Source organism: Myiozetetes cayanensis, unplaced genomic scaffold (assembly GCF_022539395.1).
Source record: "Myiozetetes cayanensis isolate MyiCay16 unplaced genomic scaffold, myiCay2020 scf2-11, whole genome shotgun sequence".
NCBI lineage: Eukaryota > Metazoa > Chordata > Aves > Passeriformes > Tyrannidae > Myiozetetes > Myiozetetes cayanensis.
In genome coordinates, this window is record NW_026087411.1 from 83,408,585 (window position 1) to 83,423,388 (window position 14,804).

The 14,804-nt window shown below is 35.4% G+C and overlaps 1 protein-coding gene across 1 annotated transcript in view; it reads right to left on the reverse strand.

Annotated features, from left to right (window-relative positions):
• The window catches only part of MYO6 (myosin VI), a 109,598-nt gene that overhangs the window by 19,132 nt on the left and 75,662 nt on the right, over positions 1-14,804 (reverse strand). The window contains 9 exon segments of the mRNA XM_050314257.1: positions 95-303; positions 1,671-1,821; positions 2,993-3,083; positions 4,938-5,067; positions 6,001-6,078; positions 6,217-6,347; positions 8,359-8,452; positions 10,122-10,160; positions 13,659-13,832. Coding sequence (XP_050170214.1) covers positions 95-303; positions 1,671-1,821; positions 2,993-3,083; positions 4,938-5,067; positions 6,001-6,078; positions 6,217-6,347; positions 8,359-8,452; positions 10,122-10,160; positions 13,659-13,832 — 1,097 coding nt within the window.

Consider the following 14,804-nt stretch of genomic DNA (forward strand, 5'->3'; position numbering starts at 1 on the left):
CTCTCTTAAGTGCACAGCTATTAAAAACGACTTCATTAAAAAGCCTTTCCTATTTTCTTCTCATTCTATAACCAGCAACGTATTTGTGACTCACAGACGTCTTTCCTCTTCTTCCTTCTTTCGTTTCTGTTCTTCCTCTTCACGTCTCTTTCTTTCTTTTTCCATTTCCTCCTGGATGCGTCGTAGCCTCTCCGCTTCCTCCTCTTGCTGCTTCTTCTTTTGCAGTGCACTCAGAAGGTGCTCTGAGCTTTTAACTAAAGCATCATATTCTTTCTGTATCTGTTCTCTAGTCATTATAGTGGTCTGCAAAAATAATAAGGGGATTATGTTCTTTTGCATTTGTACTTTGCTTTTAAAAATGTATACTGAAATAATATTGAGTGAAATGAGAACACTGAGCACTATAACTATAACTATATATATATATATACACACTTTAGAGAGGGGAAGTTTGAGTCTATTCTTCCCTTTCTTTCTAAAATCTTGAGGATTCATTATTGTCCTCTGTCATGTAAAACCATATAAAGTAATCTCCTTTTCAGCCCTGAAATTAAACATGACTACTCTTTAAAACATGCCTTCATATTTTAAATTCTGCATTTTTAAGCAACAGAAATTAATTCTTAACATGCTAGGGTTGAAAACTAAGGCCTGTCCACGTGCATTTTGTATTGTGCTCTTATCTGCTATAGTGGTTATTTACAATTCTGCCTTTTATGTCATAGAATATAATATTTTTCTCATTACTTCTGCTAGCACTCAGAAAAAATATTGGGCCATGCTGTGACTAACTTCTACAAAAAGGTATTAGTAGCAAATGACAGGTTGAAAACACTCAAAAAAACAGCCTTTGCTACATACATTTTCCAAACTGACAGCTACAATTTAATTTAATTTTACAATTCCCATCATACTAATAAAACTTCAATATGGGATGTTTGATGACCTTTTCTGAGGGTGTTTCATGACAATAATCTAATTATATTATTTTTATTAGAAAAGAGAACTCTAAGTTGACAGGTTAACTCTACCATCTTTTCAATTGTGATTTTAAATAAAAAGATCTTAATATGGTACACTAACAAAGCTGTAATATTGCATGAAACAAGAATTTGGCAAACCAAATTTTTTTTAACATTAATAAATACCAGTGTGTTTTTATTTTGTCTTTTACTTCTGTTGTATGAAACTGAAAACTACAGACCCTGAAGCATAATCAGAAAGCTGAATTCTCTTTACTACCAAGTCTGAAAAAACCTCATAACTGGAACAGAAATCTCTTTATCCTGTGATAAAGGCTTGTCTGTTTCAGCCCTGATGAAGTTAAAATATTGCTAATATGCATTATTTCAATAATAAAAGCAACAAGTAAATTATTGACAACACTTTTCTCATAATATCAACATGCATTTTTGCTTTAAATTCTTCAGTGCCCATTTTGAAACACAGATAATAATACCAAAGTAGAGACACACTCACCTAGTTTCAGGATTCACTTCAGTTGCATTCACAAATAATTTTAAGCAGGATTTACCCAGTGAATCAAAATTAAGACCACTATATTAAAGTTCCCTTTCTATTAAAGAAAAATGCAATGGTCTTCTAGTTTAGATGAAGGTTTTAAAAGATTCCAGTGATAAGAAACTATTTCTCTCCTTATTATTACATACCTTAATTTTGTTCATTAACGCATCAATAGAATACTCCAGCTCCTTGACTTGTTTGCTTGTCTCTGCTTTTCCCTCCTTCAGGGCACTCACTACTTCATTGAATCTATCAAGTCTCTTCTTCAGTGTACGCACTTTTATCAGGCCATCAATGCTGTGAAGGAAAGACAGTTTATTTCTATCTTGAGATGCCTTTAGATGGTGATATTTTTAAAACTATCATTAATCACTCAGTCAGAAGAGGAAGATGGCAGACAAATTATGCCTTCTGACAACACTCACCCTCTTTTTTTAAATTCAAATGTTATCAAGTAACTAAGGAATGTAGCCTTTTGCACACAGTAACTAAAAGTGACTAGCAATTAGTGACTCAAAATGGAAAAAAGCCGTTTTATTTTGAGACTTAATGTTGGGTTGGGTTCACTAAAGGATTTTGACTGAAGTCAATAAAGGCTGAGTAGTGCCACTTACTTAAAAAGCTAATGGGACTGAAACAGATAAAACTTAACAATGCAGCAGGAAACACAGTCATTAGACCCTGCAGGCGTGAAAAAACAAGGCTGTGGAAGAATCCAGAAAAACTTGAGAGTTTTTTTAAGGAAGTATTGAAGGACACACACAGAAGTTACAAGTGCAGACAGTCTTCCTAAACAGAAATCACTGAACCGAGAACCACAAAAAACAACACATGAAAAGGAGAAACTAAATCAGTTCATTAAAGATGAGTTCCAAACAGCTTAAAATAAAGGCAAGTGGTCAGAAATGCCAAGATTCAAAATGAAATACAACTTTTAAGGGATGTAAAGGAAAAATCTTTATAAGAAGCCCACTACTGAAGAACAGAGTTGGATCTCTATTGAACAACATAAAGGTGTCAGCAGAGCTTAATGACTGAAGTGTTTTTTTCCATCGGTATTCCATGCAGTCAGCTAATGGGATTATTTAATTTCAGGAAGAGACAAGACAAGACAGGTAGAACACAATTATTTCTAAGATAAAAAATAATGGGTAAAGGACAAAAATTAATAAGTTTAAATTTTATTTAGACAGACTTAAAGAAGGATTTCTAAAAACTAGGCTGTCCCTGAAGGATTTTATGAACAAAGAGCTATATAAACATCTCTTAGGAAAGGTTTAGATTCAGTGTACTGATCCTTGAAAAGAGCAAAGGAATAGCAAACCTTTCAAGGTCTTCTTCAATTGTACTTAGCATCATTCTACGATTTCAGATACATTCAGTTAAGCACGGTAAATCTCTGCTTTTTACAGTCACAAGAGAATATTATTTAAAACCTATTTTCTTCAGACAAGGAATATCTTCTTACCGTGGTTTGTGCTTTCTCTTGCAAAGCCACATACGAATAGTTTTTTGTATTTTAATGCAGGCACAGGCTCGATATTTTATCTTATTTGTCACTGTAACGACACAGAAGATATCATCTCAATGTTTTATACCATTTAACTCAACTCCTATATTACATGTTTCATAGCACAAAAACTGTATGTAGACTCCATGTGTTTGAGAGCTTGTTCTGTATTGGAACCACAACACTTAAGACACAGAGGACAGCAGAATTCTTGGGCCACGCATAGAGGTTCCCACCCAAAACAGACAGGAACAATGAAGCGTGTGCACGCACACACACACGTACCATCACCTCCCTCCAGATTCATAAACATCAGTAATCTCTGTTAAAAGTTGTGGGATCTAGCAAGCAGGAAACACTTAATTTGAAGTCTAAGTGCTGTGTTGAAGAGTAATAGAGTAGCCAATATCTGCTAGGGATAATCAAGTGGCTGCAACTTTGCAGAGCATTTCTCTACAACACCAGAATGGAAAAGAAAAACAATGTGAAACAAAACCTCTAGTTGTTGTTGTAATACAGATTTCATCTAAAGACTCAAATGACTGGGACCAGAAGGCAAGTTAAACACAGAATCAAGGCACAGGCACATGCAACATGTGCTGAGTATGTTAGAAGTGTAACAATAAACGCAGTTTCTAAATATCTATTCAAGGAAATATAAGGATCCACACTGCCTTTAGTCACTTGCTGAGCATACAGTTTGTGAACACAGTATATTTAACTACTAGACTTCAGTGGTCACAGAGCTGCACTCTACTTCTTGTATATCTATTTCAGCTTAATTCTGGGAAAAATAATTCCCCATAAAACACTACAAAGAAGTAAGATACATGAATATTATTTCCCTAAATTTCTAGTTTTTGGACAGTGACAAACTGTCCCATTTTTCTGAAAAATAGACTAAATGGCATTAATTTTTAAACACAAAAGATTTTACTGTTACAATTTCTGATGTCTTAAACCTGTCTGTTAGAAATTCACAAATTCTATTTGCACCACTATAAGCAGCAACAAATAATATCCAACCGATGACAGATGTAGAAGTGTGACTGTGCCAGCCCAAATGCACAGCTGTGTGTGTACTGGCATGAGGTCTTTTTGCTTTTCTTCCCCATTTTAACGCATACTTTTCACCCTCCATGTTATTATAGATTGCTGACGTTCTGCATCAGACCTTTCCACATCTCCCAGACATCTTAATTGAAGCACACCACAAGCACCAATCTCTGTTCCACACCACCTCATTCCAACTCTTGCACAGTAAACTTCAAGGCCAGGCTGCACGGGACCAGGTTGGATGGTCTAGTGGGATGTGTCCCTGTCTATGGCAGTGGAGGTTGGAACTAGAGGATCTTTAAGGTCCCTTCCAACCCAGGCCGTTATATAATTCTTTCAGCTGGGCAGGTCAAGAACTTGGAAACTGCATATCAACAGTGACAGGGACTTATTTGCTGATGAGCAGTAACTGCTGGAGTGAATATGTTTGCCCTGTAGTTCATGTCAACACTTTCAAACTGCCATTTCTGTCTGGAGATGACAACCTCTGCGCAGGCACTTCCCAGAACTAAATGAATATGTTGCCAGCTAAGGGTAGAACTACTCCTCTTTCCTGCTGATGCAGAAGTCATACCTGGTTGTTTATGTGAGAGTGTTTACCCTGGCTTTGGTAAGCACCCAAGAAGACTACACGTGTGAGACTGCTGGTGGGCTGCATGCCCCACTTCATAAAAACTCTGCTGTAACCTCCCCACAGGTACCTAACACAAAGCTTTGAAATCAGTTGCTTGGACTTCTGCATGTAACCATCTGGTATACATGTCCTTGGCCACATTTCAAGGTGATAATAATTGCTTTGCTGTCCTTTTAAGAAACATTTTGATTTAATGAAACATAAAATACATACATTTAATCACCGAGAGAGAACACCATTGAACTTTTTTCCAACGACTGCAGATAAGCCAGCGATTCACTCGCTTAACCAGCTCTGCCAAGTGATCTGGATCAGACTTCATTATCTGATCAAACTCTGCAAACTAAACAATAATTGAAATTATTGCAAACCTGGGAGAACCTAGAGTGTTAGACATGGTTATTTAAAATCATGCTTAATTAAAAAGTTAAAATATTTTTAACATAAATTGTATGTCATCATTATATCAGCTTTCAATTAATGAAAGTGAGCAGATATATCTGACATCACTTTATTTTTTAATGATAACAGAAATGATAACTGCAGGTTTTTTGTTTGTTTATTTTATTGATGTCCAACACTGAGCATCTTGAATAATCCAACCATTTCCTAATCACTAAAAATATTTATTGCCAAAAAATCAATTGTTTTTTGTACATCCTGAAAACTTACTCTAGCCTTCCACAACTTCAGAACACATCTAATTATATATCTGGGGAAAAACTAAACCCTGAAAGCACTTCCAAATTTTTTACCTTTGTATAAGAGTCCTGCTGAAGGTAACCTTTACTGAAAATCCTGAATTTCTGCTTTTTAGTAATTCTGATAGCAAGAACATTCTTCTAGGACTACAATGATTTTCCTTTCTAATCACAACAGGTCCCTACTTCATCTCCTTTCTCTGCATAGCATCAGCAGTGCTCAGAATCACAGAAAGAGATTTCAGCTATAAATATATTTTACTAGAAAATATTTCTTCTTTGCACTTTCTCTTTTTAATAGTCAAGATAAGTCTGGGAATACAAACATTGGATTAGAAATACAGCAGTTGCAGCAGCAACAAGACTATAAAACCAATTGTATCAGTACTAACATTGGTTGGTTTGGTTTTTTTTTTTTCTTCCCAGAAAATGAATAATATTTACAAAAATCCTGGGCAATCTTATTTACGTTGGCCTCACTTTTAGGAATGTGTTGAACAATGTAACCTTCAAAAGTCCCGTCTAACTGAAATTATTTTAAGATTCACATTCATGAACTCCAAGAGAAAGATTACCTTGCCAGGTCTAAAAAACACCTTGGTTAGCCCAAATTTGTAATCATTTTCATTCAGTCCCAAGGCTTTAAATAGTGCCTGAAACATAGAGAACAGAAAGGATTATATTTTGCCTCCTTCAAAAAAGACAAGAAAATTTAAAAAATAAACCACAAAAAACAACTTCACAATACATTTTCTCTCCTGGTTGATACAGAAGAATTATTTATTTCTTACTTTGCAAAAAAGCCTAGGGTCCAGTCGAGCCAATTTTTCAGGCAAGTACTTCTTGTACATATTATATAATTCATGAAATGAAGCTCGTGAAGGGAAACCACCTTGCATCAAATCCAGCACGGACACCATTCCTAGATTCACAGAAACACATGCATAAAAGTTGGTATCAGTAACATGGAAATTAAGCACTTAACTTTATGATAACAGGCAGTTTATAACATATGTCTCAAGGACATTGTCCAGAAACTAAACCACAAAGTTCAGCTGGGACTTGATCAAAACTCTAACATTTTGGGATAATGTGATCAGTCGCAAAAAGTTAATACTGAGCAGATGAGAAGAATCCATACATTTTTCTCCCTGCTTGAGAGGCAAGTAACACCCAACCATGAGGAGATATTTTTTTCTAATATTTCTTCTAAATATTCTTTTCTTTTTCAGCAGACTTGACATTTTCATTTTTAAAGGGAAAAAACCCCAACCAAAACAAAACAAAAAGCCCCCACCAAATAATGTCCAACCAGGCTTTTATTTTCATCATGTCAATGGTATTAGTGAGATGTTGTACAGGTGCCACATCAAATGCATCTGCAGTGCTAGAACATTTGCTGTACTTGAAATACGAGGTATCAGCTGATAAGATGAAACTTTAGTGTCCTGAATAATGTACTACGTTTTGGCTGCAAGGAGGACATCAGAAACCCCAGACACAGTCAGTAAAAGGTTCGAAGTATTTAATGTAGCACAGGCCATGCCAGTTTATGCCTTTTCATAACCCTACCAACAGAGGCTGCATGTAAGTTTTTAAGTTAGCCCTTAACTTATGGTTGCTGTCTTTCAACTTAAACTTTTCCATATTTGCTTTCAATTGAAATTTGATTGTTTAAACAAAGTCTTTTTCAAAAAAAATTTTATAACATTACATCTTGGTCTTTTAACATGACATGCTATGACTTTGTGTTACTAGATTAGGCTTCATTTACTGTTGCAAAGAAAGCATAGATAGACAACTGAGCTTGTAAGACTACTGTAAAGCATCACAATTGTTGTTGGGGAGGGCAGTTAATTTATTATTTTTTCTCTCATGCCAAATGCTATTAACCTGAAGAAATCTGCTACTAATGATGTTAAAACCCTTAAGTACTGAAAAGTTGTTAAGCTTTTGTTATGATAAAATTTTATGTGAAATATGTCAGCTTCTCAAAACATCAACTGAAAGCTACTGAAAGTACAAAAATACAGAAAAGGGAAAAATATATTGAAGTACTTTGTTGAACAAACACCCCATAAAGAATGAAAATGCCAGCACAACAGTTCCCAAGCGAGCAGTTCCTTCTACTCTCAGTGGGCCATGAGCAAAACTGCTAATACTCACTCTTAAAAATAAAGCTGTAAAGTTGGAAAGCATCTGGCATTTCAAGAATAATGAAGATCAAGCATTACGATCTTTAGGATACAAAGCAACAGGAAAGACTATGCTGAAGTGTCTGTGTTGCATGTTCAGCTCCAAATCAAATGAATAGTGATATAAAGACATCTTGAAAAAGTAAACCAATATGATTAAACTCTATCATAGTATCTATAAAATCAAAGAAAACAGATGTGCTTCAATTATTAGATGCCTCAGCTAACACTGACTGCCTTTATTTAAAGGCACAAAGGAGTTTCTTACACTTCAACTGCCCCAGTTATTTAAAACAATTCTACTGTTCCAGACAATAGATGCCCTATTGTATGCCCTATTAACACTGTGGGTAACACAAAGAGATGGAATTCAGCTCCAGATCAGGAAATGCAAATTTATGTATCAATATATAGTTACATGGCTTCTTACATACACACCTGATGTCTGACCTCTCATTATAATACAAACAGTCAATGGAAATTACATCAACTCTTCTTGCGAAGAAGAGACCTTATGGCACTTCAAGTGATTGATTTCTAGAGTTCTACTACGTAAAATGAGTGCTAAGTTACTAAGAATCTAAATAAACTGTACATAGGGCATAAATAACCTTCCTTCTAGAAAACAGTAGTTCAAGGAAGGAAATATTGCTTTCATCTCACATATTTCAAACTTAGATTAATCTGTACTGCCCAAGGTACAAAACACAGGGAAAAAATATCAGAGGCATATATTACCTGAACACTGAAGCTGAGAGAGGATCTGTCCTCCTTCAAAATGGTGACTTGTCATCTTTAAATTAGGTTTGATACAGCGAATAAAGCTAGACCCCTATGAACAAAACAAGAAGTTAGCAGAATCTAAACATTTTTAAAACTCCTAAATTAACAGTTAATTATTTAAGACTTATAGGTGGGGAAAAGAAGATACAAAATAATAACATTCTAAAACAGAAATGTCAACATTATCATAGAACCATAGAATGTTGAAGGGTTGGAATGGAGTTTATAAGATCATCTAGTCCCAACCCCATTGTGTATCAGTTTTGCACTGTAGCCTTGGTCTAAACTAGTTAACTGATGTAACTGATCTCATTGCTAAAGCTATTGATTGGATCCTCAATTTTGTTGAGTTTTCACTCAACAATGTTCTTCCTAACATTAGTACAATCTAATTAAGATTAATCAGTCTAGATTCTACTACCTTCATTATCTTCTACAGTCACATCACTTAAATGCCTCAGTCCTTCAGAATTCACATCAGTGAACACACTACCAGACCCCTGACATAAGAATGACGCCAGATGAACCTGACCTTCTTTAACTTCTACTTTTTACAACTTTCTTTGGCTCACAGCTTCAGTCTCCCTTCCCCAATGTTGTTCCAGTCTGCTTCTCTCTTATGACCATGTGTTCCACCTCTACAGTTTTGACCACTGCTTTCTCTGATCATATCCCATTCATCAAGGATGACATTTTTGCATAGCACCATCCAATTATTCAAATTTTCCTGGAACAGGTGACCGCTAATGATAACCTTCATATACTAAAACAAAATTGGGACTGAGAAAATACAGTATTAATCCTGGTTTGCAGTATCTTCTCTCTTTTTTCCATCTCTCAGCTGAGAGTGAGAGAACATCTTCAAGGGAGGTCTGTGTTAACAATACCTCCTCAGTCATGGGTTAGCTGAAGTCAAGACTACAGCTAAGCCTGGTCACAAACTTTTTCCCTGGACCATGTGTCAGCTCCAGAGTGTTTTGTGTGAAAGACATCCTCTTTCAGACCAGCCTCATGACTACAGTAAAATCTTTTATGTTGGCTATACTCCAGCACCTGACCCCTTTGTTCCCATTATTTTTTCCCCCTTTTTCTTATTTTGATAAAGTGTAACCTTGTATCTAAAAATTGATTAGAACACGTGGTTGAGAGAAACAAGATGGGGTGACTACAACTCCAAGTTCTGAAAGAAAATGGAAATGTTGAACTACATGGGGAATTTCACAAGCTATTTAATTACATCAGCTAAATTAACAAACACTCATTAGGGGACTAAGTTTCTTTGACCACCTGTGAAACGAAAAATTTTAGTTTTAATGGCTTTATGGAATCTGAAAACAGTAATTAATAACAAATAAACATCTGCCTTACTTCTAAATGACATTTCTAAATTTTCTGCAAATTAGTAATCAGTGTTAAGCCATGAATGGACAGAAGTAAAAATAACAAAAAAGCTGATTGCAGCCCGGAAAGATTTCATCTTGTTTACTCAAACTGTGTAACTTTCACTGTGCAAGAACTTTTTTTAAGCTGATGCAGTTTGGGGTTTTTTTTTCCAAGTAAATCAATAGCCATCCATTGTGCAGGAAGACCCTTCATAAGAGCCATGAAGCTGCAAACTCTAAAGTAAATACTAATCACACTTATTGGAAGCCATATGGAGATAATCTATTTTGACTTACGTCAGAAAATTATGAACCTTCATCTGTATATATACTTACAGTACTGTGAAGCTTCTCAAGAAGCAAATTTAACTGAGTCTGTAAAAGAAAACAGGTATTTCAAGAGCCTTAACCATGGCAACTACAGAAATATATCCACCAAATAGCATTACTGCATGCATGGTCATTGTTATTAAGACAGAACCGATAAACCAAACATTCACAAATTTTAACAGACAAAATCATGCAAGTGTGCATGAATGGTCCTGAGGAAACTGGTTGTGTTTAATTGTACAATACTGTATGAACTAGTTACTTGTTACAACATACTTATCAAAGAAACATGCAAGTCCATTTGGGAAAATAAAAGAAATAATTACTTCAATCTATAACAAGCATATATTTGTATGTTAAAAAATTAACACAGAAAACATATTCTCAGGGTTTTCTTGTGGGTTTTTTTGAAACTAAGTCAACATTTACCTGCAATAATCTATTTTTATTTCCAAACTTCCAACTTTCTCATTTTCTGTTGATGACAATAAACTACAATTTTAAAATCACATTTACTGAGGTTGCATTTAAACAAACTGTGATGAGAAAAGACTGCAGTCCTACTATTATCTGGGGGTAAGTCTTCAGGATAACCAAAGACTTAAGGCTATCAGGGAAAACAACTTACAGTTGCTTCTGAAAGTAATTGGCAGGGATTTGAAATATTCCAAAACCCCACCAGGGAAACAGCAATATCTTTACTTTAGAGATGTGTCTGTTTTGCCACATAGATTACTGCTGTGCCAGCCTTGCTAGATTACTAAGAAGCTTTGAAGTATATAGACTGCAGCAAGACAAAATTCAGTATGTCCTAACATATTCTTCACTTTCTGTACTGGAAGTAAAATTGAAAGGATTTGACTTTTGACTTTTTTTTTTTTTTTTTTTTTACCCACATCTTTCAATTATCTTGAATTCAAGAAACTAGATATGCACAGGTAGTATGCATCACCTACAGTTGCCAGTCGTCCTCCCAGTGGATAAAATTGGTTTGGGTTTTTTTAACTTAACATGGATATGGTTAGAAAGAGAGGAATGCCACAAGAGGCATGACAAACACTAATAACCTCCTGCTCAGTTCTCAATTACACATACTCTTTTTATCTCAACTTAAGAAAATATAATCATTATAATCAAGTTAGAAACAGCTAATTTTGAAAGGGACAGCTTAATTTCCATCAACAAAATACGTTTCTGCTTGAGGAAAAATACCCCTTCCTTATACACTGTGATTTGACAAGAAATAAGCCAGAGCCGTTCTCAGGTAAATTTCTCTAATGAAATGTGCATACAAATAAAATATATTGCTAAAACTGCTCTTTGAATTGTCACGATTCAATTCATCATTAGCATAGTAAGGTAAAATAATCTCAAAGATTATTGAATAGACCTGATGATGAATTAATCATTATTTCCTCAACTAATTTATAAGAGTTAATTTTAACTAGTTATAAGGAAGGGATGTGTGAAGGATTTCATAAAGAGAAGTCCCTGCAACATCATCTAATAAATTGATACAACTCGAAGAATTTTTAATTTTAGAAGACTGCCTTAACATACTAACACACTAAGAATTCTTATTCTTAAAAAACAGAAGTATCCAGTAAGATAAGAGAACTTATTTTGATGTCAACTGAAGTGAAATTTTCAAGGCTATTAGTGTTCATCAGCATCACATGCTGTGTCTGGGAAGGTAACACTAAATGAATTACTGGAAGTAACACATACATTCAAAATGCCATGAAACTTGAAAACACTGAAAGATTGATGGGCCAGATCCAAAGAGGACTTTACTTATGTTCTAGGTGCAGAGGTGAACACCAAATTTCAAAAGTCAATCCCAAAAGTTCCCCACTCAATTGCTGCCTAATTTAAAAATGTCTCCTTGGACATTGGTAACATTCACAAGTCCACATCTATGGGATGTGGAGTGCTAAATCTGAGAGAAAATCCAGTTGGAAGAAAGTGGAAACTCTCCAAAGATCCCACAGTTGATTTCATTTTAAAAATGCAGTTCTAAAAAACAGCAAATCTTACCTTCACCTACAGACTCATGGCTGCAGGGTATGTTCAGAACATGGCTTAACTGTATGTAATTTTTCAGTCTGCCTTCTGATCATGTATTTTATATTAAACCAATTGCTACAGTTTAATTCTACAACCACTACAGAATAAGAAGAAGGAGGAAATAATCATCAGAGCAAAACTCAGGAGAGCAAGCTGCCCAATTCCCAGTTAAATGCCAAAACCACTACCTTACAAGTCAGGCTATCTCCTACTCTTCCTGCCCCATGAAAATTTTATTTCTGGCTACATAACAACACATCTCCAGAAGGTCATAAAGAGCATACCCTTTGTCAGACTGACCATTAACTTGGTACTCACTACAAGAAATACAACAGCCATAAAACACTGTATACAGCATAGACCTGAAGCAGAATACTATTGCTATAAAAAAACAAGTGTGCTGCTACCATGTCCTTCCTGTTCCTCAGCCTCTGCATCTTTAGAGAACAGTTCCAAATGCTAGCCACAAGATACGATTATGCACGAAGGAATTCATCTTGCAGTCCTGATTCAGCACTTAACCCTGATATGGAGCAGAAATACTCTTTTGCTACTGGCAGTGTCCCGCTCTACAAGAAGGTTTTTTGGATTGTCTAAGATGCATTTCCCAGGGACTGCAAGCAGTCTAGCCAGGAAAATGATGTGGGTTTATGGTTGCTCTAGATAAGGTACCATTCCAAAACTGTTGCCGCACTTGACTTGAAGGCATACAAATCCTTCGTTGGATCTGGCCCAGATGTGTTGAGAAGAGCTCTTGCTGAAATTGCAGCAGCTCTACCAATGCTAAATCCAGGAGATTGAAAAATTTACCTGCAGCCCACGGTGTGCCTGCTTTTCATCTCTTAATTCCCCTACAGTTCTCTTTCTAGCCATCCTGAGCTGGAATAGTCCAGCTAAAATAAAACTGCTGAATGAGAAAAGGATGCAGAAAACATTTGGAGAAGACAAGGTTTGAAGGTCAGCTTTACAAGTAGAAGAAAGGAGAAAATGAGGAGAAGCATCAGATTCAGGTATTGAGAAAGGAAAAATTCAGCACAATGAACATCTTCCTGTGTAAGGCATGACTATATTTCTGAAGGGGAAAAAAGTGGTTAGGTGAAGTATTGCATTTTAAGAGTGGCCAACTGTAGTGAATCAATACATCTTCTAGAAGGCAAAATTAATTCAAATTTAAATCTCAAAAAAATTAAACGTTTTGAATAAAGACTTCCACGTGGCTTTGCAAGATTCTGACTTAAAAATTACTGTATAATCTCTGTAAGGACTATTATGGAAGATAATTTTTGTCAGAAATACATAGTACACAGCTTGAGTATACTAGTTTCTTATAATTCCACAGAAAAAGCCCTGTCTATTTATTTTCTTTTGCATTTTAAGCTACTGCTAGCTCTCCCAACCTTAAGTTCTACTTAATTCAGGTAACTTAAAACTGGCATACATTACGAGAAGATAAGACTTTTTGTTACATGTTGTTACCTTGAATTTGTTTCCCACACTGATGAAACTAAGTTTCCCAGTTTTTTGTTTGGGATCCTTGTTGTTGTTAGTGTTAGCTTCAAACAACTCCCGAACAAACTTGTCCTTGGATTCACATATAAGAGATTGAAGGGACATGTGCAAAGCATCATTGTTTTTTTCCACGAATTGCATCTGAAAAGACAACCCAAGAGATAATAGCACATTTGTTTTACTACCTCAGTTACTCCAGTCTAGTAAGAAAACTAAAGAAAACTAAGTTACATACTAAATTCAAAAATCATCGAGAACATGTGGGGTAAATACTCATACATTACTTCAAACAACTTTTCAACTGGATACACAAAACACTAATGACAGAGAGAAAAGACATTCTTAAATTTGAAGGATGTTGTTGGAAGCATGAAACCCAAACTAAGGTTTAGTGCCTTTTAGGAGATCAGTTGTGTTTTTATTAATGAATATCCTTGTTTCCCTTTCCAGCACTCAGCACATCATCATCTGGCAGTTTTGAGAAGTTTAATTCTTCACTGCTTGTAGTATCATATAAGATCTGCTGTGAAATGGGAATTAATGTGCACACTTTAATTGGTACATTTATACAGTTTGGAAAATGAAATGAAAACTGGTTATTTTAGTAGTACTACGTAGTACTACGACTATTTACAAACAGTTGGTTTAATAAAACATACTGTCCCTTCCTACAGACTTTATCTCTCTGGTTTGTTTGAATTGGATCACTAACTTTCAGAAGTTAAGAACAATACATTACATGGAAATTCAGAGATTTTGTAGATAGTGGATACACCAGTATCCAGTTTCACATTAACTAAAATCTCGATAGCTTGTGGTGCAACTTTAATAGAGAGTTCGATATTAATGAAGAGAGGAGACTAAGACTATTTGAAAGAAAATGTCAATTTGCCAGATATCCCATAAAAGGACTTAATGGAGATGAGAATCAAAGGACAAACACAGGCCTCTAAAGTTCCCTTGGACTATGAAAACACAAGACTAGAATATGAATGCAGCCAAATGAGCGTTCTCACCACAAATCAAAATGTGAGAACTGCCACAGGAGCACTGAAAAAGAAAACCAAATAACAGAAGAAAAACAAGGCAGCTATAGTCCAAAAGTTTTAAGGC